The 23,810-nt window shown below is 38.8% G+C and overlaps 1 protein-coding gene across 1 annotated transcript; it reads left to right on the top strand.

Moving 5' to 3' along the window:
- Nucleotides 1-679: 679 nt before the first annotated feature.
- On the top strand, nt 680-17,154 carry PARD6B (par-6 family cell polarity regulator beta). The gene is made up of 3 exons (XM_086760828.1): nt 680-907; nt 5,894-6,116; nt 13,892-17,154. The coding sequence occupies exons 1-3, from the start codon at nt 842-844 to the stop codon at nt 14,719-14,721; spliced, it is 1,119 nt and encodes a 372-aa protein (XP_086616954.1). The 5' UTR covers nt 680-841; the 3' UTR covers nt 14,722-17,154.
- Nucleotides 17,155-23,810: the final 6,656 nt, after the last annotated feature.

Consider the following 23,810-nt stretch of genomic DNA (forward strand, 5'->3'; position numbering starts at 1 on the left):
GATGCCAAGATGTCTGAGGTGTCCTGATGCCACCTGCCTCCGGGGCAGCCTGGCCCTAGGGGCTCGGAGCACAGAGGCTGCGAGGCGCCGGGGCCTGGCGGCTGCCGGACCCGCCTCCCCAGCGCTGCGGGGGGGCGCGGAGGCGCGGGCCAGGGGCTCTCCGCGGGGAGGGACGCAGCCCGGGGCCAGGCCGCGCTGAGGAGAAGGCCTGGGAACCGCGCTTCAGCCACCGCAGCCCTGTGTGTACACACCAGACCCGGCTACTCCAGGGCAAAGGTTGTCGAGGCACATCCCACACCTGCTCCCTAGGAGAAGGAAAAGGAAAAAAAAATAAAAAAACCCCTAACTTCCTTATCACACAACAGCCCCTCCTCTTCCTCACCCGCGCGGGCGGCCGCCTCCATCTTGGAACGCCGCCAGGGCAGCCGCAGGTGCGCGGCCCCTCTCGCCAGCCGCCGACTGCGCATGCCCGCCAGCGGCAGGTGCGCGGCCCCGCCCTCCGCCGGCCGGCGCCCCTCCCTGCGGCGCAGGCGCTGTGGCGGCGCCGCGCGGTTGCCGCGCCCCGCCCCCGCGGCTGGCGGCTGGCTCGGCGGCGCGGCAGGTGCCAGGAGCCGCCGTGGCCCCGCCCTCTCTCCCCTGTCTGAGGGCGGAGGCGTCGCGGCGGCAGGAGCCGGCGGAGCGCCCGCGGTTGCCGGGGGCAGTTGGCTTCGGGCCGCGCCGCGCCGCTCGCCCTCCCTCCCTCCCTCCCCTTCCGCCTCCCTTATCCCCTTCCCGCACCGCGCTCGGGGGCACCCGGGGGAGAGACAGAGGAGAGAAGAGGAGGCACCGACCCGCCGGCGGCATGAACCGGCCTCACCGCGGGGCTGCGGGCAGCCGGGGCCTGGGCACCATGGAGGTGAAGAGCAAGGTGCGTGCTGTGCTGGTTAGGACTTCTGTGAGGGCCGCGGGCGGCGGCGGGGCGGGAGGGAGCCGGCCTGGCCTGGCCTTGGCCTGCGGGGGCGTCTGCTCGTAGGGTCGCTGTGGAGAAGGGCGGTGAGAAGCGGGGGGGCGGTGGGGGGACGGGGGCAGGCGGAGCTGCTGACTCACCTGCCGGAGGTGGCACCGGCGGTGAGGGGCCGGTGTCAGCCGGTGTCGCTTGAGCGCCCCTCGGGCCGCCGGGCTCAGCCAGGCGGTGGTGCCCGGGCTGCGGCTGGGGCCAGACCCCCTCCCCACCTGCCCGTCCCCGCTCCAGCCAGCTGCCTCCGGTCTCCTCAGGCTGCTGCGAGGCGAAGGCAGCGGGAGTTGGCGGGTGGTGTCGCTTTCTGGGTGCGCTGTCCGCGGCGGGGCTGGGGGGGAGGGGGAAATAAGTATTTTTGAAGTGTTTTTGTAAAACAGGTTAGGGGAGTTGGCCCCTTAGTTTCTGCGTAGACTAAAAAAACATACAGAGAAGTATACATGTGGGGAAAGTTTGGGATAGCTGGGCTATTTAGAGTCAGTGCACAAACTGCAAAGTATTTTCTTCTTCTGAATTAGGAAAAGAGTACATTTGTTTAACATAGCGATTGTTTCTGTCCTTTTTAAAAATTTATTGTACTTAGTGGCAGTGTTTTAGTACTTTGGTGGGGCACAGCATATTCTTACAGCTTGCACTGCTTGGTAGAGGTAAGCCCTGGCTATCTTAAAGTAGAGCTTGCCTTCTTTTAGAGGCGATCTGAGGATTTTGCACTGACAATTGTTTTATGAGTGTGTGTCTGTATGTCATGGCTTATGCCAACGCTTTCTTAGTTGTCAAAGCTTTGCACGATTCTGTAAATTCTCTGATCTGCAGAGAATTTACAGAACTGGTGTATCTGCATCAGTTCTTCCTATTGTTAATTTTTCATGTGCTGGTTAGACAAAGTCTTGCTGACAAAACTTTGATGTTCTGAAAGAAGTTAGATTTATGTTCTGGTTCATACTTGTAATATTTTGTTGACATGTCATTCTGCAGATAACAACTGCAGAAGTGTTGGATGTGCAGTATTAGGTGGAGTGTCAAGCTATTAGTTAAAGAAATGTGTGTAACTTGAGTTAAAACTCCTTTTTAATTCTCTAGGCAAATTGCAAGTGCACCCACATGGGAATGTGTTTTCTTCGTTGCTAGAAAAATATGTCTCTTGTGGGCTTTTTTTAAACTGGCCTACGGTCTGTTGTCTATATTCTGTACCTTCCTTTCCTGCTGATCAAGTGTTACAGCAGCAGTATAGGTGAAGCAGTCAGCACCTGTGGTCTTGTGTGGTTTTTTTAAGGATAACATAGTGCTGAAACTTCTAGAAAATGTATGGTTCGTCTCTATAGCTTGAATGATGATGGCTTCTTTGAAGTGTTAAATTAACTTTTATGTGAACCAAACCAGAAAGCACAGGAATAGCTGATGGCTATGATTTCAAATTCTAGTTAACATAGCTGTTACTGTGGTTGGTGAAGTCTTTTTTTTCATCTGTGCTCTTGTAAGACTGAAAACAATTGGTAAAATGTGTTTATAAACAAAATACTTGTTGTCTCAGCCCGAAATTCTAGGCTTACTGTTCCCCCATTGTGTGTGTTTCCTTGATTTAAAATATACCTAGGGATCACCTGTGAGACGTGCTCTTTGGTTTTTGTACAGAGAAGTGTAGAAGTTCCAATGTCTCTTTAAGCGCATATTATGAAGCAGGTTTCAAGGCATTCCTAGAACTACTTGTCACTAATGCATTATTTAACAGCACTTGGATTTAATATAGCATAGGAGTCACCTTCCTTTTATGAAAATAAGCAATTCTAAAGAAAAAGAAGAAAGGCTGATGTGAGAGCTGCAGGGCACCATTACTGTGGGGTGGTCTGGGCTTTGGAGGCTTATCGGTGTGGTGTACAGCTCTTTATTTAGATAACTCCAAATCAATAATCGTACCCCAGCGGACAAAGCTGTGCTAGTACAGCCCAACTGTAGTTGCAGTTGGCAGTAAAATCCTTTTGTTAGTCTAGTTTATTTAATTTGTGTAACTGGTCTGAACTTGCCCTGGGGAATCCCCATGGTGTATTAATTCCAGTTAGCCCTTTCTCTCATCATAGAAAATCAAGTTTTATACCCCAAATTAGAGTTCCTCATGATGGTATGAAAGCCCCAAAATAAACTTCTAGTTCTCGAGATGTAAAATTCAGTTTTTTCCCCCATCTCTCATATTACTTGGAATAATATTTTTTTTTCAGAATGAAATCTAATATACTGATAAAACAGATATGGTTACTGTAGTTCATGTTCTATCGTTGCTGCAGACTTGCAGTATAGCAGCAGAATGCTGTGTTACAGAGGACTTAAAGATGTCTCTCGTGAGTAAGTCTTAATTGAGTTTCTCTAGTAATTTCCTAGTATGCTGACATCACTTGTGCTGTGTTTTCCCAGACGATTTACCAGTGTAACAGCATGTGTTTGTAAAGAGCTCAGGTGGCAAGAAGCCTTCTCTTCTTCAGTTAGACTCTTCCAGTCTTTCATCTCCTCTAAACTTATAAGTGCAGCCTATTTAATTTTATGGAGTGTAATATTTGATGTAAAATGAAAACATCTCAGGGTGTTAAACTATGAAATTGCTTAGTTTTACTTCTGTCTTTGGTCTGCTTTTACAATAGCATTGAGCATATGGCAAACCGTGTTAGGAAATAATAGCCGGATTCTTAGTTTCTTCGTGTTTGCACTAACTATGTATAAAATAATGTGGAAAAAAATAAAAATCACGCATTCAAAAATCCGACCCTTTGTATGCTTGCTGCAATAGGATTTAACATTTACTCTAAATTGGGAGTGAGGTTGTTGGCTTTTTAAACTTCTATTACTGAATTACGTTTGAACTACATAGTCTTTTGAAGCCAAACAATGTAAATTGATGTAATACATGGACAGTTCTTGCGGCATTCATACTTCACATTCCTGAAGAAATATTTGAGAGAGACACAGGATAAAGTCGTTCACTGACGTCATGCTTTATGTGCTGCTTGTGACGTGATGGGAGTTCCTCCTGCAGGCTTTTCTTTGCTTTTCTTGTAAGCACGTATGAATCATCCCTTCTGCCTTATTGTTAGTTAATGTTACTGAAATTGGAGTAGTTCTAGAAGAGGAACGTTCCCAGATAATTCCTTTATTTGAAAGGTTTGGAGGAAGGTGGGGTGTTGGAAGGTGTAGCTTGTTTTGCTGTGCTGTGTCAGAGTTAGCATGGTGCTAATGTGCTAACAACGGGGTCCTTGTCTCCTTATTTTCATTCCTTTGTTTGTATATGAGAACTCTAAAGCTTTTGCTCTCCAAAAGGTTGTAATCAAATGTGAGGTAAAGGTCGGTGTAGGGGCTTGGTAATGTGCACCTTCACATCTGTGTGTAACGTAACCCAGGTATGCGATACTGTGAGGCTCAAACTTGCAGTCACTATTTTGTTCCATGTGCCCTTCTATTGTGCTTAAAACTGAACTTGCTAAAGAAATTATTTCAAGTCTTTATGTTCACTGTAAGTCAGCAATAGAATTCATCAAAAAAAAAAGCCACCAACTGACTTTGGTTTTTTCTTTTTTTTAGTGATTAGTTTATTACCCTTTTAATTCATATACAAGCTGGTCTGCTTTTAATAACCTGGCTACTGCTGTCTCTTAGTTCCTTTTAGCATCTTTGGTGTGTTGTGTGTGCCTGGTATGGAAGTTTTGGAGTATTTTTTTTTTTTATCCAATGTTCTGCTTGCTTTGGGTTCTGCCTGTGTTGGGCAGAACGCTGTGATTGTACCAGTAGTGCTTGCTAAAATTAAGATTTGTTTAGTCTACATCAAAGGCTTACTCTTTTGTTTGCACCCAGTTTAGTCTTATGCCCGCCACCACTGAATCATTACTAGCATTGTTTTTAGGAAGTGTTTGTAGTATAGGTGATACAAGAGACTGAAGCTCAAGTGGATTAGGGAGCTGTGGGTTTTGTGGTTTTGGTTTTTTTTGGGTTTTTTTTGGTTTTTTTTGTTGAGTGGTCGTACTGACTAAATGCAATGTTACCCCGAAAGTTCAGTGCCCATGATTAAATGGATTTCTTTTCATACCTTCTGAATCTTGTCTGGTTTATACCCTGGATACAAGCATATTTTAAAAGACTAAGCAATCAATATTTGAGTCTTGATCATGCAGGAAGATCTTTGGAATGCTCTTAAGCAGTAGTGGCTGCTTACCTCCCTTGTATACCTCTTTTGGTAAGAGCAGAGCTGACTTGAGATCAGCTCCCTAAAGCTTTACTGTGCAGAGTTTGTACCAAAAAATGTTCTTTGTAGTCTGTAGTCTTTGTAGCTGTTCTTTGTAGTCTTCAAGTCAAAGTGGTTTTTTCATTTCTTGACTGAACAACTGAGAATCTGAAAACTACTCAGTCTTGCATAGGTTAACTATAGCTGTATAACAATCTATACATACTGTTGTAAAGTGCACTGAAATTTCTTTGAAAAAGTTCCAGGTAGTCACATACCAGAGGAGGTTAATCATGATCTTGTTTTTAAGCCACCAGCATCAGTGCTGGGCATGAATTCTGTCCCTTACCAAAGGCATGGCTGTTTCATAAGAATATAAGAATCTGCAATTATTCTTACACACGTTTGTCACCTTAATGCTCAACTCCTATATTAGTAAATGCTCTGATCTAAACAGAACAGTGGAAACAACTTTTGGGTATTCAAAAGTACATGTTTTATCGAGACCAAAAATAGCTATGAGTTTGGGGGAGGAGGAACCAGTTTAAACTGGCCTTTTTATGCCACTTCAAAATTATTGGTTGTAATTTTCAGTGCACTTTTAATTCCACAACATTTCTGGTTTAATATTCAAATTATTCTATTGGTTGAGGATGTTAGATTTTCATATTTATGATGTAAGATGTATTTTGTTGTAGTTTGGAGCAGAATTTCGACGATTTTCTCTGGAGAGATCCAAACCTGGGAAGTTTGAGGAGTTCTATGGATTATTGCAGCATGTGCACAAGATACCAAATGTTGATGTTCTAGTGGGATATACGGACGTTCATGGAGACCTGCTGCCTATCAATAATGATGACAATTATCATAAAGCAGTTTCTACAGCCAATCCTCTACTCAGGATTTTCATTCAGAGAAAAGGTAAGTGCACTTGAAGTCTGTGAATCATCTGTTTATCCAGTTATACTGTGTTGTAGTAAACAGTGTGATGTATGGAGATCAAACCCTTCAGTCCGGTTTCATCATATTGAATTCTGTAATAATTATAGATCATGAAAGGTATTCACAACTCGTCTCTCTTGCAAGAGCTGCCTCTAGCAACCTATTTATACTTTGTGCTGTTTTGCTTGTTTTTAGTTCAGTTAAATCTCTAGCAAATGCTTCTTTCTGGTTTTGTGCTAGTAAATGAAAATAAACTTTAAACCTCTAGGGTTTTCTGCTCTGTATGTTGGATGCCTTTCACTTAAGATTCCGATCTTGATCAGACAAGAAGAGAGGCCGTCACAGGATGGAAAGGAATCTTGAAACTCTTATTACATGAAGTATTAAATGTCAGTATAAATTAAAGACTAGCTTTGTAAATATCCTACTTTCATCACACTTTCCTAATAAAACATTCTGAAGTTTTCAGAATTACAAGCTTATTTCAGTTAGCAAACCTCAAATGTGAGTGCTGCTCAGGTTATTGATTTGCTGTTAAAAATACTATGTCTTCTAGGAATAAAGTTCTGGTTGTCTTTCCAGTGTCTGCTTTTGTACATGAAGGGAAAAAAAATCCAATTTGAAGTTGTATTTATTATAGAATATGAACACATGTATGTGCAATTCCTATTGTAATAAGGCAGTCAACTGATGTTTGAGTAGCAGACTGCTTCTTGCTTAGCTATTTTGTAAAGATCTGCACTGTTTTGGGTTGTTGCTAGGACAGGCTTATTTTCCTTAGAAGATACTTGGGCGTAGTAAGCTTTTTATCAACTTGCCCAGTCCAAAAAATGAATAAGCTCCACAACAGCCTGACACAAAAACAGTATTCAAAAACAGTGTGACTGTTTGCTGGCTGCTGTATTGCTGGTAAAAGGTTTGTTTTGTTTGTATTGAGGATAACATAGTGTAGTAATGCCTATGTTTTCAATCCTGAATTGCCAAACGAAACAAACTATTTGCTTTAATAGAACCTGGAGATAGAAAACGTCTATGATTCTGTTTAATCTCCTACAGTAGCCATATGACGAGAACAGATAAGCCACTTTGTCAGACTGGGATTATTGAGGTTATATTTTAACACCATATGTTTTAAGATTGTTACTAGTATTACATGTTTAATGCTGACTGTTACTACTGTTAAATTTGTCATTTCTTGTCACTCTGATGTGAGGAATTGACAATAGAATTAATACAATGCACAGAACTAGAAATAAGATTAACCCATTTAAGTTTATCAAGCCAAGAATTGATTGGCAGGAAAAGCTGTGTAGAAAGTATCAGTTTTCATCACCTTCCCTTTGACATCAGAGTCTTCTGGCTATGTAGTTATAGGGAGGAAAGAACTCGGGCGTGCATCAGAGTCCAGCACTGTCCTTTGTTCTGAATTAGTTGTGACCGCTTTGATTAAATTGAGACTTTTATTCCATTAATGTCTTTGCCATATAGAACAGAGATGTTTGACGGATAATAAGGAAATAACTTGATTCTGTATTTAATTTGTGATAATTCACCTGTAACTAAAGCTGCATTGCAGGAGTTAAGGATGTATCATGATTTGTGCAGCATAATTTGTTTAGCTGTCATTAAGTCATCCAGTTGCACAGATATTTATTGGCCATACCTCTGAAATGGAAAACCAGATATCTGAACAAATACCTGCTATTGATGAGGCTGCTTTGGTCTGGGTTGTTTTGGAACTGTAATAAGTGACACAAATTACTTCTCCACCTGCAAGGCTTCTTGTGACTTTCGTATATTCTTTTAAATAAGCTGAAAAATTTCTGTGGGTTTCTAAGGGAACTTTGCCTTTTTTGTATTTCTAGTAGTAATAGTTGGGAATTTAAGAGCTTTGGCAAAAAGCCACTGTGGGGAACTTTTTGCTGTCTTAAAAGATATGAAATTTTATTATAATGTCTTAGCTATTTAGAAGCTACGTGCAATTTGTGGAAAGCTAACATAAGATATGAGCAAACTACAATAAAATCTAGGATAAATATTATTAACTTTGGGTTGAAGTGGGAGCAACAAGATGCGTTTGCATTTATTAAAAAGTGATAATTGTGATAATCAGACTGAGATTTCAGAAACTTTGTTATGCCAGAGTAAGCATTCTTTTATCTTCTGTTCAATTTTGACTCCTAATTTATGAAAGCTAGAAAGTTGTTTGTCCAAAGCATTTATGTGTGTTGGTTAATGTGGTAAGAAACCTAGAGATCCTGTAATGAAATGAAATCACATTATTCCTCTTAGACCCTTCTATTTAACTAAATTCCTTTAAAATATCCTAAACTGCTCAGTGCTAAATCTAAACTGGAGCTTGATATTGTTCAAGTCAAGAATGGCCATTAGTTCGTGGAAAACAGTTGCTGATTGGAATTTCGCTCTGCAGTGTATCAGATTAACAGGTACTGTTGACATCTGGAATTTAAAGGTTAAACTGATGTATCATGATTAAATCCAGATGTATGGGAGTCACTCTGTCTGTGAGAAAAATCTTGCTGAAGATAAAGTGGTGGAGGGGGACATAATCCACAGAGACCCTGAAGGGCAGTTGGACGTGGGAGACCTTGCATTGTAAATACAAGAATAATAAAGATGATAACAGAAGATATACTTCATTATAGTGTCCTTAAAACTCACTTGCCAGATATTAAATTACAATATGTCACTCTTATGAGTTCTGTGTGTATGTGGCTGTATTCTTTGGTTTAAGTCATTTGTGCCTCTTGAGGTAGATGTTTTCACTGAGAAGCTTTATTTTGGTGCAAAGTAAGAGGAGTTGTCTTTTTAAACAGCTCTCTAGCTATTCTGAGTCATCTTCCTAAAAACATAGGTTAGTTTCCTAAAACTATGTTTTGTTATGACTTTTGACTAAATAAGAAACAAGATTTTGAGGCTTATTTTAAAAACGCTAAATTGTGTTTATATTCAAATGGCCTAATGATGTATGGGTTTTGAAATTTTAATTTTTGAGGGGTAACTGTACATTGCTTTGCAAATAGATCAGGAAAACACTTTAAGTATGTCTTGAGCAATGTTAAATTGAAACCAGATTTGGTATTTGTAGGGTTTTGTTTTAAATTACATGCAATATGTGTATACAGATTGGTGCCACCTTGAGCTTGAAACTGGTGCAGGAAAAAAAATCATTCTTGCACTATGTGGACATTCTCCTTAACACTATCTATAGTTAACACCTTGTCCTTTGGTTTTATGCCAAAATATTTTCCGCTGCAGCTTTAAACTGATTAGCTAGGTGCCAGAACAAAGATGCCTTTGTAGTCGAGAATATTGCTTTAGAAAATTTGTTTAGCAGTGTAAGAGAGGTTAAACAGAGTCATGCTGTTTTGGCTGAGATTGATGAAAGCTCATCTCTCCCAACCTTTCACTATTTTTTTTTTCCCCCCACAAATTATATAACTAACTGTATATCTTAAGATTTGTGCTAGTTTTGAATTATTAGACTACTAAGACTTGTTACAGTGCAAAAAAAAACCCACCTATCTTCTGATGCTTTATAGTTTCTTAAATGTTTTGACATATGGCTTGCAATTTTGGGAGGCTTTTATTTCAACAATGTGTCATGTAACTTAAGAAGTAAGTTTCTAAAAGCAAAAGCACCAGCTCAGTGTTAAGATTTTTGATTGTATTTTTGTCTTCTGAAAGAGACTTCTAAATTTCATATATCTTCAAATAAATGGTTTTCTGATCTTAGTTTTTATTTTAAAAGCACTTTTGAATCTGTTATTTCTTGTACAGATGTATTTACATAATATTTCTTTCAAAGCCAGTCCTTTTTGCAACTAATCTTCGTGTTCTTTTACTAACTGTGGACAAACGTGATTTGGACAAAAGTTTTAACCCTTATCAGCTGATCGTTGTGGGAAGGGAGGCTGCGTGACGATTTCTTGTTGGGGAAGGAAGTTGTGAATAGTCCTAGATCTAACTGTTGGGTGAAGAGCACAGACTTACTGTGATTATTTGCGGGACACAGCAAATCTACTTCCTGGATGTAATAAATGTGTATATGTTTGTATATCTAGTACATCCCAAACTTACCATGGAGGCACAGAAGGCCTCAGTGGCAGGAGAGAGATCCTGATATGTGGCCTGCTGTGAAGGTGAAGAAGCCTTAAGCCAGCCCATTGTGTTACTTTGTATTTAGTGGTAAATGATATTTAAAGCAAGACCCTTCTGTCTAGTATCTTATTTCACAATTGTCCTTTTCAAGTTGTTTTGTAACCAATTGTAGTTCCAAATTTAAAAAAAAAAAAAAAAAACCAAAAAAAAACCAAAAAAAAAACCCCCAAAAAAGAAGCTATTGCAACTCATTGAGTTGCAGAAATCCTCCCAATGTCACAGCCAGATGTCTAACTTAAAACTGGTTGGATGGGTTGTCAGTAGGGATAAGGGCAAAACTTCTCACACGTTTTTTCCTTGATTGTAAATTTTAAGCAAACATTAAAAGAATTTGCTCCACGTTGTCTGAAAAATTATCACATCAGTTTTCAACAGTGGAGTACAGGATTCTTAATGGCTGACCTTCAGTTAGTTAGATATCTCAAAACACATATTACAAAGAAAATGGTAAGTTTGCATTTTTGGAGATGTTTTACACTTCAGACATAGTCCCCCTGTTACAAGTTTTGGTTTGTGAGGTTGGATTGGTTTTAGTCAACCCACTCTTCAACACAACTGACTTAACGCTCTTAGGCATTTAAAGAAGAGGTTCTAGGCTATTTCTAAAGCCTTCTTGCTTGAGATCCAATGTTGTTTTAATTTAACCTTAAATTACATTTTTTTCTCCCTAACATCTTTTGCTGAACAACAATAGTAATTCTATGCTTTTCTGAGAGAACCTTTCAGACTCCCAAATAACTAAAAATTATTTACTTTATTCACAATCATCTAATTCAGTGTCCTCAAGCATAGCTAGGGTAGCTTATTCTATTTGCCTCTACCTTCCTACTCTTCCTTGTACAATTCATAGAATCAGAACAGCTCAGGTTGGAAGAAGCTTTAAAGGTCATCTGGCCCAACCTTTTATGGGAAAGGGAGCCTAGATGAGATTACCTAGCACTCTGTGCAATTGCATTTTGAAAAATCTAGTGATGGGGATTCTGCTGTTTCCCTGTGCAGGTTGTTCCTAGTGATTGATTGTTCTCACTGTAAAAAAAAAAAAAAAAAAAAAAAAACAAACAAAAAACCCAAAAAAAACCTGTCTTCTGTTGAGATTAAACCTCTTCCAGTGCAGCTTGTACCCATTGCTCCTCTCTTCTCCACGTATCTTTGTCTTCTTGGAGGTCTCCCTTTAAGCTCTGAAACACTGTGGTGAGGTTCCCCTTGAGCCGCCTCTTCTCCAGAGAGAAAAGATCTAACTTCAGCCTTTCCTCATAGGGCATGTTCTCCAGGCCTTTTATTATCTTCATGGCTTTCCTTTGGACTGTCTCCACTCTCTCTACATCTTTCTGGAATTGTGGGGACCAGAACTGGACACGGTACTCCAGGTGCAGCCTGATGAGCTCCGAGTAGTGGGTTAAAATATCTCTGTCTCTGCTGGTAGTGTCCCTGCAGATGCAGCCCAATCGCGTTCAGTTTGTTCACCGAGACCACCAAGTCCCTTTCAGCAGGCTGCTCCTCAGCCACACAGATCACAGCCTGAACTGGGCTTTTTGGTTATCTCATTCCAGGTGCAGGACTTTGCAGTTTTCTTTGTTAAATTTAATACTGTTCTTGCTAGCCCACTCCTTGATTTAGCTTCATTTTTACCTGCTGATCCTAAGAAGATAGGGAAGCAGATTTTGCAGAGGGTGTCTCAGTGGGTGAGGTGAGAGAGAAGTCCCTAGGGTGCTCTCAGTATGCACTTTCTCACATGAAGTGAGAGCCTGTGGGATGTCTGTGCCAAAGTAACATGTGGAACAATTTGTGTTAGTTCTGCCTTTGTCTCTTTAGTAACTCTTGCAGAAACACTAGTCTGGATGGAAAGATGGCCAAATCTGAGAAACAGCAGAAGTAGAAGTTAACTATGCAAGGTGGATATAATATTCTAGAGAGGCATCCATGTCCTCCCTAAGTGACTGAGATTGTCACAAAAGCAACCCTGGATAGTAGTATAGCCATGTAGACTTAGCTGTCTTGGAAATAACTCCTGTTTGTGTCAGTTAAAGTGAAGAACTTTACTGTCAACTTAACTTCAATGCAAAAGATGTTCTGTCTTTAGCAAACAGCTTTGCCTTAAGGTGTGATTATTTTTTTAAACAAAAAGTTAATAAATGTAAATGCTGCTGAGCTATTATTACTATTGTATAAGCACAAGAGTTTATAGTAAATATTGTTTATTAATTTTTGTTTGTGGTCCAATTTAAATTTGTTTCTTCCCCTGTTGTCTTTTACATTCTAGAATATGAAGTTCAAGGCTGCCTTAGTAGATAAATCATTTTATTCTTTAAAAAGCTTCTTGTTTTCAGCAGCCCTAGTGTCTGGGGAAGGGAGGAGTTAGTATTACATGCTGGCATATTGTTGAGACTATTGCTTCAGAACTACTTTCTCTGTTCTATTTTGCTTAAAGCATCTGAAGAGTCCCAATATAATGGGTGCATGTCTTTATATTTTCATCTTAGCATAGAAAAAAAAATAATCTTCTGACTTACCAGCTCTCACTGTGTACTTTTTTCATCAACAATTGACAGCTCTCCTGAAATTTCACACTAGGATAGCATTTCCATAGTTATTTCAATTCACAGATTGAAATGTATAGCAATTCTTTGGCTTTTTTTGGCTGTACCAATGGCATCTTAATGTGATAGTACAAAGAAATCTCAACTTCTCCGCGTCCTGTGGTTAGGGCAAACCAGTTCTGCTTGGTTATTTTTTTTTATCCACCACAGAAAAATCTATGCAATGTTGCAAAATTACAAGTGTAAATCCAAGGAAACTCGGATCTGAATGTGTTTTGGTTCACTGGTGTTGGAGACAGCTTTGGTAAACAGGCATTTCAGGCATCAAAATTGTTTCTGCAGAACATGTTTGTTCTTCCATTAGGAGTATTTGTATGACTTGCATATGTTTATTTTTTAAAATTCTGAGCCGTTTGCGTACTTCTGTATCAAATTGTGGCAGTTACAGCGTTGCTTGTGTGAACAGTTTTGCCTGAAGTTTTTGTGTGCGAGATCTCTTTGTTTCTGCTCCACAGCCATTTTACCTACATTGCGTGGGGGCAGGGAAGAGTGCAGAATGGAATAAGCGTTCTGGAGTTTGAATCCAGGTCACTTGGCTAGCTTCCAGGAACTAGGCAATAATAGGCACACTGGCTGCTTTCCCTTTTTCATTCTTTCTTTTCCAATGATCTGAAACCTGAGGAGAGAAAACTTAACAGTGGAATTACTCTGAATAAAATAAAAATGTTTCTAGGAATGTACTCACTCTTTCCATTCTAACCTTTCTCTCAGGCAGCTAGAATATAGTTCTTTGTGTTTCTACAGCTGCTAACTTGCTTTAATTTTTGTGTACTGTCTTTCCTTTGGTAGTACGAAACAAAAAATACTGCAAACTTTGATTTCATAACGTTAAAGCTCTTCTGTAATGTGTTTCTACTATAGCAAGCCAGAAACCTTCTAGATGAGATATTTCATTCTGCTAACCTAAAGCACAATAGCAATGTGATATGGACCACATACAAAGTGATCTAATCATCCATGTGCTATATCTTGCAGAAGATGCAGACTACAGTGCCTTTGGTACGGATACTATGACCAGGAAGAAGAATGTCTTATCAAATGTGTTACGTCCGGATAATCACAAGAAGAAACCACACATTGTCATTAGCATGCCACAAGACTTCAGACCGGTGTCTTCTATTATAGATGTAGATATTCTTCCCGAAACCCATCGTAGGGTACGACTTTACAAATACGGAACTGACAAACCCCTTGGATTCTACATACGAGATGGCTCTAGCGTCAGAGTAACACCACATGGGTTAGAGAAAGTTCCAGGGATTTTCATATCTAGGCTTGTCCCTGGAGGGTTGGCTCAAAGCACAGGCTTACTGGCTGTTAATGATGAAGTACTGGAGGTGAATGGAATAGAGGTTTCGGGGAAAAGCCTTGATCAGGTTACAGACATGATGATTGCAAACAGCCGTAACTTGATCATCACGGTAAGACCAGCAAACCAGAGAAATAATATTGTGAGGAACAGTCGGACTTCTGGCAGCTCTGGTCAGTCTACTGAATCTAGCCTTCCAAGTAGCACGCCAAATATTTTAGCAAACTTCTTGCAAGGAGAAGAGGAGAGCGATGAAGAGGACATTATTATTGAAGATAGTGGTGAGCCACAGCAGATTCCAAAAGCTGCACCTACCAGTGAAAGCCTAGAATCATTGACACAAATTGAACTCCTCCATGAGTCAACACAAAATGGTTTCCTTCCTTCCAGTGAGATGAACTTGAATCATTCAGCAGCCAGCATTAACATGGAATATGAAGTACAAGATCCAGATCACAAGTCATTAGAAGAAGATGGAACTATAATAACACTATGAAATTACATTGGTGTACTTTGTATTGAGATGCCATACATGTTTTAATTTGGCTTAATATGTAATACATTCTACTGAGCACTGCAGTTAGATTAAAAGGAAGGAAAAAGGTAAATACAAGAAGTTCACAATTATGTAAGTTGAGTAACTTTGGTTAATTCTGCACTTCATTGTAAATACTTCACGAATACAGAATATAATTGATAAATGACTGGAATTGTGTGAGAAAAATTTAAATTGAAAATGAAGGATAGCTAAGAGATGCCTGTGAGCTTTCTTTTAAAGGTACTTGATTCTTTTTTTTAATGCAGAATGCTACTGGTTCTATAGAAGTAAACTTCCATTATTTTGTGAGGTTGATTATCTAATATTATACTGTGGTCTCATGTTCATCTGAAGTGCTGCTTATGTATGATGAAGCTGCTTTAGCCACTTCATTCCTGTTCTGGACTGCTATTTCACTGGTAGAGCTGTTTGTGTGACTCTGTGTATGAGGAAACAGAAAAATAAGCAGGAGGTGGGGTGGGAAGAGATGTTCTTGGTTGGTCTAGTTCCCTGACTGATGCGTTGAGCAACAGGGATATGTGGTAGTGGTCAGTAACTTAACAAGAAATCAGGATTTGAAAGTGGGGGCTTCTGAAGTTGACTGTTCCTTTGTAAGTGAATGTGTAATCACAGAGTCATTAGTCATGCACCTTTACTGTTTTTAATGGCCAGGTAAGCTTACTTTTAATAATTACAATTCTTTAATTTGAATGTGAAAGTCTTAACACTTATGTATCAAAGACCTGTTCTCATTTCAGTTTGCAATACTTAAGAATATCATTGGGTTTAGTTGCTAATCCCAGTAAATTTCAAATAATTCAAATGGAAATTTAATGCTATGGAAATAACATAACATAATCTATGTTAAAATAGCAATCCTAGTAGAAGCTGTAAAGGTTTCTACTAGCAAAGGTTTGTTGTAGTGAGTCTGAATTATGTAAAAAGCTACTTTCTTCAGACTTCAAACAAGTTAGAACATCTTAAGTGAAATCCCTGGATTAAAAAATGTTTTAAATCAGAAGGAGACTTTACTAGAACTGGCTTGAGCTGTGTGATATTAAATTATTCGTTATAATGAACTAAACTGTAAATGCCAATCTTTGTGTACCACTGTCTGGGTGTTTTGAATATGACAGAGTTGCTGTATGTAAAACAAAATACTGATGACAAGTCCTGATACTGCAAGTGCATAAGTATACATGTAATCAGCTGCAGACTTACTAGGAGAATTGCGGGGAGAGGCTTCTAGCATTATTTTTCCTCTTTTAGTACCTCCTGCTTAACCACTTTGGCACTCGGTTCCCAACCTGACCCTTCTCTCAGAACATAAGTTGTGGCAGGAAAATGAGATGGAGAGAAGTAAGATTGGGGAGAAGGATGGATGGAGCTTCTCAGCAGGCAGCCAGTAGTCTGTGTCAACTTCTAAGAAAGAAGTAGGATGCTACCAGTTCTGTACTGTGGTATTGTGCTTAGCAGAGCCAGTAGGCTTGGAAGCGTGTTCTACCCTGTGGGGAGATACAATGAATGGGAAAGGGGACTAACCCATTTCCTTTTTTTCCTTTGTCTTTGGGAAACATCTACCTCTGGTAACTTTACTAACAAGACACTAACTGGAAGTGTAATGTTAAGGCATCTGTAAAAGTCTTTATAGGATATCAGAGAATAAAACTGTTATTTGTTTAAGATTTTTTTTTTATAATGATGTAAATAAAATTGATTCAGAAATTACTGCTCTTTAATTTTACTAAATGCAAATTTTAAATTATTCTCATGAGCAGTAGTGTTTTCAAACCTTCAGTACGATTGGAGTTCAAGTCTTGTAGATGTCAGGAAAGGATGTATTCATGCCCGTTTTGATTTATGGAGAGTTAGCATAACAGACAAGGGTACTCTGCAAATCCAGGTTAGAGTTCTGCTTTGTCAAATTTATTTATGGTTTCTTCAGTGTGCATATGCAGGGGCTCTGGAATATTTTCCAACATGAGCAAGCATTTTGAAATTTTTTACTTATTTCACTAATAATTATTAAAAATGAAGTAACTACATCCACTTAGTGTGAAATGAGGAAAACAAATGTTCATTCTGCAACATGTAGACTTCGGATATATGTGTTTTCTGTCCATGCTGCTCTACGCTTCCTTTATTTAAGGAAGATTGTTTACTTTAAAATGTCTTTTTTTCCTTTATCAAAAGACTTTCCTTCCTGTATTAAATCATCAGTGGAGGGTGACTTTCATTTATTATGCAGGTTTGCACTTCTGTGCCTTTTATTTACTTGAATGTATTATGAATAATCAAAGGAATAAAGGCACTTGGACAAGAAGAGAAATGAGGTCCACAGATACAAAAAATGAACTGGTAGTGCACTTAATACAGGTGTAGTGTTTTCATTCAGTGGGAATACATTGAGTCTAATGTGGTACGTTAGTATTTTGCAGCTTGGATAGCTATGAGCTGTCAACTTACCCAGGAGGGTTGAGTCTGGGAACGCTAGTATTGCTTAGGTACAAACACCCAAGGTTAGTGTGCTGCCAAACTCTGTTGTCTAATCTGTACTTACAACAGATGCATGAATATTTTGAATATATATGCCAGTATTAAGGACTTGTAGAAATTTAACTAGAGTCCTACTCTAAATTGCATGAGAATTCATCTCTTAGGACCTTCCTTGCAAACTGATTAATCTAAATGTGAGATAATAATATTCTTTTTGACGCAATTAATATTCTGTTTTACAGAAATTTGGTAATGTAGTAAAACTAAGCATTTGGGACTTGATGAAAATGTTAAAGAATAAATCAAAAAATTTTAGAAGTTTGTATTTACTTACAATGACAGACTGCACAGCATGTAATTGCTTAATGCTGCAGTTACCGTGAAGTTTCTAAAGTTCTTCCATATCTTACTAATGCATACACTGTTAATAACGAAATATTTTAAAATGTTACTTCAGGATGATCAATGGTTGATTATGAGTGGCTAAACTTAATTTTATATATAAACGGTACTGGGGTTCAGTATAAGGTTTTTTAAAATATGCTGATATTATTAGCCTTTCATTCACTACCTCCTAAATTTTTAACATCTTTACAATTTTCTCCCTGGAAGAAAATACTTAAAGGCTTGACTGTTTTATATAGATTTTTATCTCTAGCTGGGGAAAAAAAAAAACTGAACGTGATCGTGAGGATGCTATGCATGATTGACAATATTATGCTGCTATTAATGTAATCTTTGTGTATTAAGTATCCCATGTATGTAAATTGTATTTTCAGTCCAGATTTTATAAATTAACTTATAAATATCCAAATTATTTCAAAATGGAATGGAAAACTAAAATTCATTTTACTAGTGTTATATGTTCTGTACACGCACAGTGAGGGAACAAGTAATTCCTTACTTGAGACTGGGAGGTTTAAGTGCACCTTAATAGGAAAAAGAATAAATTCTTAATAGAATTAAGATGCATTTACTTTGAAGTTCTGCTATGGTACTGGATAAGTCAAGCCTAACTGTGAATCATATTTTTTTTCCACAGCTGAATTAAATTTAGGACAATGTTCTCACAAGCTGTCTTTAACGTGTATTTTTGTGAATATTATGTATTTTCTAATTAAATTTTACTTGCAATGTGATTTTTACATGAATGAACTTGTTTAAAATGTCAAATATCAGTATTTTTCTTACAACTTTAATGTATAATGTACATTGGTATCTCACTGAATGAAGATTGATTTTACAGAATCAAGCTAGATGTAGTTGTATATTAGTCTTATATTTTTACAGACTGGAATAATAAATGGATATAGAAATAAAATTTGTTTTTTTCTCAATTATTTTGTCAGATAAGTAAAATGAGGAAAAATATGATCTCATTTTCAAGTGTGAAAGTAAAAGGGCTGTTTTTTTTTTTCTTGGGCAGCTAAGCGGGCTTTGTTTTCATAGCTATCTTAAATATTTGCTTCCTCTGCTCCCTTCTCTGGAGCAAATCTCTGGAAAGTGTGCAAGGGTTCAAAACATTTGTCCTTCAGACCTGTTGACTAACCTGTGATGTTCTTATTCCTACAGTAGCTGCAAATAATGAGTCTTACGTTGTATCGCTTGCCTGACGACTGCTCACGGTAAAGTTTAGGTCACGAGGCCTGGGAGATGATTCCTCATCCTCATCACCTTTGTCAAGTGCTCCTGGGGAGATGGAGGCTTCCACTGTAAGTATTTGGTATAACTGTATTAAAGTTTTAACTTGAACCCATTCCACTTGCAAATGTTTTTTCCCGTATCTAATGCCTTGGCAGCCCTTGTAAACATTTACCTAGCAACAAAAGACTTGAGTTTTGTTTAGCCCTTTTGTGTAGGGCTTCTGTGACTCCTGGTCTTGGGGCCGATCATACAACTTCTGTTCTGTACCTTCTTTCATATATGTGTGACTAGTTTCATTTGTATGGTTCAGTACTTTTCATACTTGCCTGTGTAGCTGTGTGGAGGTGACAAAAAGGCTGAGAACAGCATTACAGTACCTTAATGTTGGTATGCAGCAAAGGAACCTGGTCTATTTCATCTGTGCACTCAAGCCTGAATGTCATGTAGCTACAAAAAATTTCTTTACTTTACACAGAACCCCATGGCTCACCCCTTTCCTAACAGAATGCTGAAATTGGTACAGTATTGCTGAAATGGTGTGAGCTTTCAAAATTCATCTTGCCTGTATTAAAACTCAGATGTAGTGTTTTAACTTCAGAATTTCTATCCAAATACATAAAGCTCTAAAGCTGGAAGGGATTTCCAAGTTACTGACTCTTTAACATATGAGTCGTTGTGGGAGCAAGTAACTTTCTAGTATTGCTGCTGAAATTTTTCAAGTGTTGGATATCTTGAATAAATTAGATACAAAAAAAAAACCCAGGAGCAAAATATGAAGGATTGCAGACAGATTGCAAAATTAGACAGTGAAATGGCAAACAATTCAGTGTGGGTTAAGTGTGCATGTGTGGGGAAAAATCTGTCTTAATTTTGCATATGTTATGATGAATGCCAAGCTGACTTGCCTTTCAGGAGCCCATCCTGGGCTATGATAGTTTAGTGAAAACATCAACCCTGTACTTGCTAGCATTAAAAAAAAAAATAAAGGACAAAACTGATAACATGTTACTGTATAAAACCATGGTTCAGCAATGCTTTTAATATAACGTACAGTTCTAGTTGCTTATTTTCAAAAAGGATACCAGTCTGAAAAAAGTAATGTCATCTGCATTATAGGATGTTTTTAGTATAACAAAACTGAGTAGTAGAAATGGATCCACCTGAAAAAGACTGTAGAAAAACAATAAAGCTATGTATAGACAGTTTTGTATGAGGAAATTAAATATTAACAGACTGAAAAAATGCAATTGAATATAATTTCCCCTTACCAGCCTTGAGTTATTTGGTTCATAGTGAATTTTATCTCCCTAAGAAGTAGTTTTTCTCCTTAAAAATATACTGAATCTAGAGGACACTATTTTATTTAAGGTATACTTCCACAGAATGAGTCTGGTGTTGACCTGAACTCTCTGCAAATGCATCTCCTCCAGTGTTCCTTGGCTTGGGACCGACTGCTGAGCACGGGGAGTACTCTCACCGAGTCACTGTGCTCTTTGCAGCAAGGATACAGACTATTTAGCTGGACCATTAGGATCCATTAATGTTTCTGTGCTTTCCAACAAGCTTCCAAGTGTAGGAGAATTTGTCCTAAGTAAAATCCACTGAGAATTAAAGGTGTGGTTTATTGCAGGAGCAAAGACTAAGGAACGTGTCCTCAGGAATGCATGTATCTATGAAGATAAAGTAAGCTTGATAGGGTGCTTTAGGTTGGACAAGAACTGAAAGAGTAGACGAACGCTACTATTGTCCTGGACTGAATCTGCAGTGCAGGCACAGTAGAGAACCTAATCTGGGACACTTTAAGGAAATGACGCTAAAATGCATACTCGTGCAAGTCAGCAACACTATTTCTACAAATCACTGTCATCCCTACTGGTAGTTTTCCTAAACTAAGAAATTAATTGTAAAGGAAGACTAACTTTCCCTACTGCTGTCTTCTTGAGGAAAGAATGCAACTGTTAAATACCATGCGATAGCATTCTGTCCTTTAAATGCCAACAGTAATTAACTTTTCTCAAGGTGATGAGCTCTTAACAAGATGTTAGAACTTCAGTTATGTTATGAAATTGAACACTCATGTGTGGTTGCAGATATAAAAACTTTATGGGATTTCCATAAGTAATCAGTTTGAGAATCCTCTACTTGGTATAACAACAGGAGAAAGATTTTGACTAGTGCTAAATATCCCTTTGAAGTTTTCTTGTTATCTTAAAACTAACTGTGGCATTTAGTTTCACACTTGCCTGAATTACTTCTGATGAATGGTGTGTTCTTTGCAATGCAAGTATCAATATTCATATAATATGTGGTAGTTGCATGAGGTAATGCTAGAGAGGAATAATCAGCTTCAAGGTAACTTCATAAATGGCTTCCAGTACTAGCATGAGGAAAAATGTGGTATTCTTGGATGCTGTAGAAGTATGCGAGAAATGGTACAGCTGGTTCTTGGAGAAGCGAGATTGTAGCCAAGATCTAAGAATTCAGACTCCTTGTGCAGCTATGATAGATCACTTGTGTACTTTCCCTATCAAATAGGAGATAAATTTGTCTCTGAGGACTTAATGTGGTATGCTTGATTTTAAGTGCTTTAGAAATACAAAGCACGAAGCTATTTGAAGAAGTGCTGGGCTATTTAGCCAGCATTTCTTATTACAGCAATTCGAAGTGTAGCTAATAGTTTCCTGTCCTTCCAAATAACATTCCTTTCTACTTGAACTACCATTTTATTACCTGATAGTATAAGGAAATACCTTGCATTTCATCAGTGCGAAAGACTTGTATCAGGCTCTGTGGATGTTACATTTAAGTGTGTAAGAGCATATTTATTGCCCTCACATTTGCTTTCCACAGGAGAACATAGTTCTTTTTATCTGTGATGCAAGAACTTCTTCAGAATGCTTTCTTTTAAGCACCTGGTCATACCTACTTACTGATACGGGGGTTTTCTTTTAGTCACAGATGCATTGGCAATGCTCAAACAAGGAACCAAGCTTGAGGGACAGATGAGAAAAGCAGATGGTGTGAAAGGAGCTAGAGAAGATAGGGACATCATCCAGTGCAGGGGTTTGTGCTACTGTTTCTACCTGCAAGCCTCTCTCTTAAGACCCTCATAGCTGTAACAGTAACCTCTAGGCATGAAAAGGGTGTTGCTGTTGTGACACACTAGAATTCCTACAAGACCTCTCCTTTTTTTTACCGGGTCCAGAATATCCAGAACAATAGCAAAGTAGCGAGAGAAGGAAAAAGAAGGAAAAAAAAAAAAAAAAAAATCGGGTGCTTACTGTTGGAGGATGCAAAGGATTTGGAATTCTTAAAACACTGAGGAGAAAGTATTGAATATGTAAACATAGATTTCTCTGACTTTCTGACTGCTACATGAAGTTATATAAAATGCTTGGAGTTGTAATTCAGAAATTTTAAATCTTATCAGCTTAAATCCCCTGATAAACTTGTTAAGTCTGCCCGTCGTACTCTTTCTATCCTGTGCTGTAAAATGAGAAAAGTAGATATGTTCTGCGAACTTACTAAGAAATTACCTAAAACTTAATGCAGGAAACTGCTTGTAAAAGATATTTTGGGTGTTTTATTAAATACTGAAATGCTGTTAATTGTCTTTTGAAAATACTTCAGATGGTTAGCAACTGGATCTGTATAATGTAGAAAAAATGTTTGACTTTTTTTTTAGTCATCCTGCAATTAGTATCTTGAAAAAATGAAGTAATTCAATGTGTGGTTTTCCTTGTGTTTTGGCTGTGCTTTATTCTGATAAACTGTTAGGATGGTGAAGGTAGAAGGGTAATCCTTACCGTACAGCTGAGATGCGGAGGTCACAAAGCCGTTCGGTCATAGAAATAGAAATGCAATGTGTGATCTCTTTGTTTTAGCGCTGTTTTCTCTTGAGTTTATTTGACAGTAAATAATTCGTGCCAGTGCTAAAGCTCACCGGGATGGATGGCATAGTCTGTATTAAGTAATCGAGAGGAATCTAAGCTGGTGTTACACTTTTAAAGCACTTAAAGTACTCCCCTGTCTCCTTGTGTTTCTTCTAAACAGACCTCTTCGTGCTCTTCTGCCTATGATAACTTCGTTCTGTAACAGTTAATCTGTAATATACAGCAAGTTAGGAGTATTTCATTCTGATCTGTTAAAGCTTCTCAGACACTTTCCAGATCTCACTGAAGATTTATGTGGTGCATCTTTCCCTGATAGAAACGGTTCTTTTGAAGATACTGACTGTAAACCTCTGGGGTCTACAGCGTAAGTGGTCCCTGAGTGGCTAAGCAGGGAACAGGGCTATGTTGTTAACTCTGCAAATACAGAGCAAGAAGGCTGCCCAGACCTGGAGAGCTTGCAATTGAAACAAGAAATAAAATGCCCAGGGATGTAGTTTGTTTTTCCTCCATGCACTGCTGGTCAGTGGAAGGTCAGGTTTTGCAGATACCATACAACTTTTCAGGTAAGAGGTTTTTAGTCGCCACAAGCGTAGCATAAAAGTGTCTGTCTGGTGCTTTTGTCAGGGTGACATAGAGTAGATTCAGCTCACTGTGTCTGTCCCTAGTCCTTAAGAAAAGATTTTGGGAAACTCTGCTACCCATTAGCTCTTCTGTTGTTTCAAACACCTCTTCAAGCCCGGCTGCTTTGATCTTCTCAGCAAACCACAGACTATGAATTTGGCATTTTCTCATGAATGCTAAACCAAATTTAAATTTCTCTTATTATTCAGCAATAATTTCGTCTTATCCAAAGCCAAGAAAAGCTTTGGATGACAGTGCAGGCCTGTTACAGCCTTCTGCTCTGCAAGCACTGAGAAGTAGTTTTATATGGTATAAAACTCTAAAATTGGATAATGTCTCAAACTGAGTAGTGGGAGATACTGCATTATCTCCCTGCTACTGCAGAGTCTGCTT

This window comes from Chlamydotis macqueenii, chromosome 16 (assembly GCF_036417535.1).
Source record: "Chlamydotis macqueenii isolate bChlMac1 chromosome 16, bChlMac1.mat, whole genome shotgun sequence".
Classification (NCBI taxonomy): Eukaryota; Metazoa; Chordata; class Aves; order Otidiformes; family Otididae; genus Chlamydotis; species Chlamydotis macqueenii.

What these genes read in the sequence shown, in the direction of transcription:
- PARD6B (XM_086760828.1), top strand. Translation starts at nt 842, where the DNA reads ATGAACCGGCCTCACCGCGGGGCTGCGGGCAGCCGGGGCCTGGGCACC. An exon ending in CCATGGAGGTGAAGAGCAAG is followed by an intron (nt 908 to 5,893) that starts GTGCGTGCTGTG and finishes ATTTTGTTGTAG; the next exon opens with TTTGGAGCAGAATTTCGACG. An exon ending in GATTTTCATTCAGAGAAAAG is followed by an intron (nt 6,117 to 13,891) that starts GTAAGTGCACTT and finishes TATATCTTGCAG; the next exon opens with AAGATGCAGACTACAGTGCC.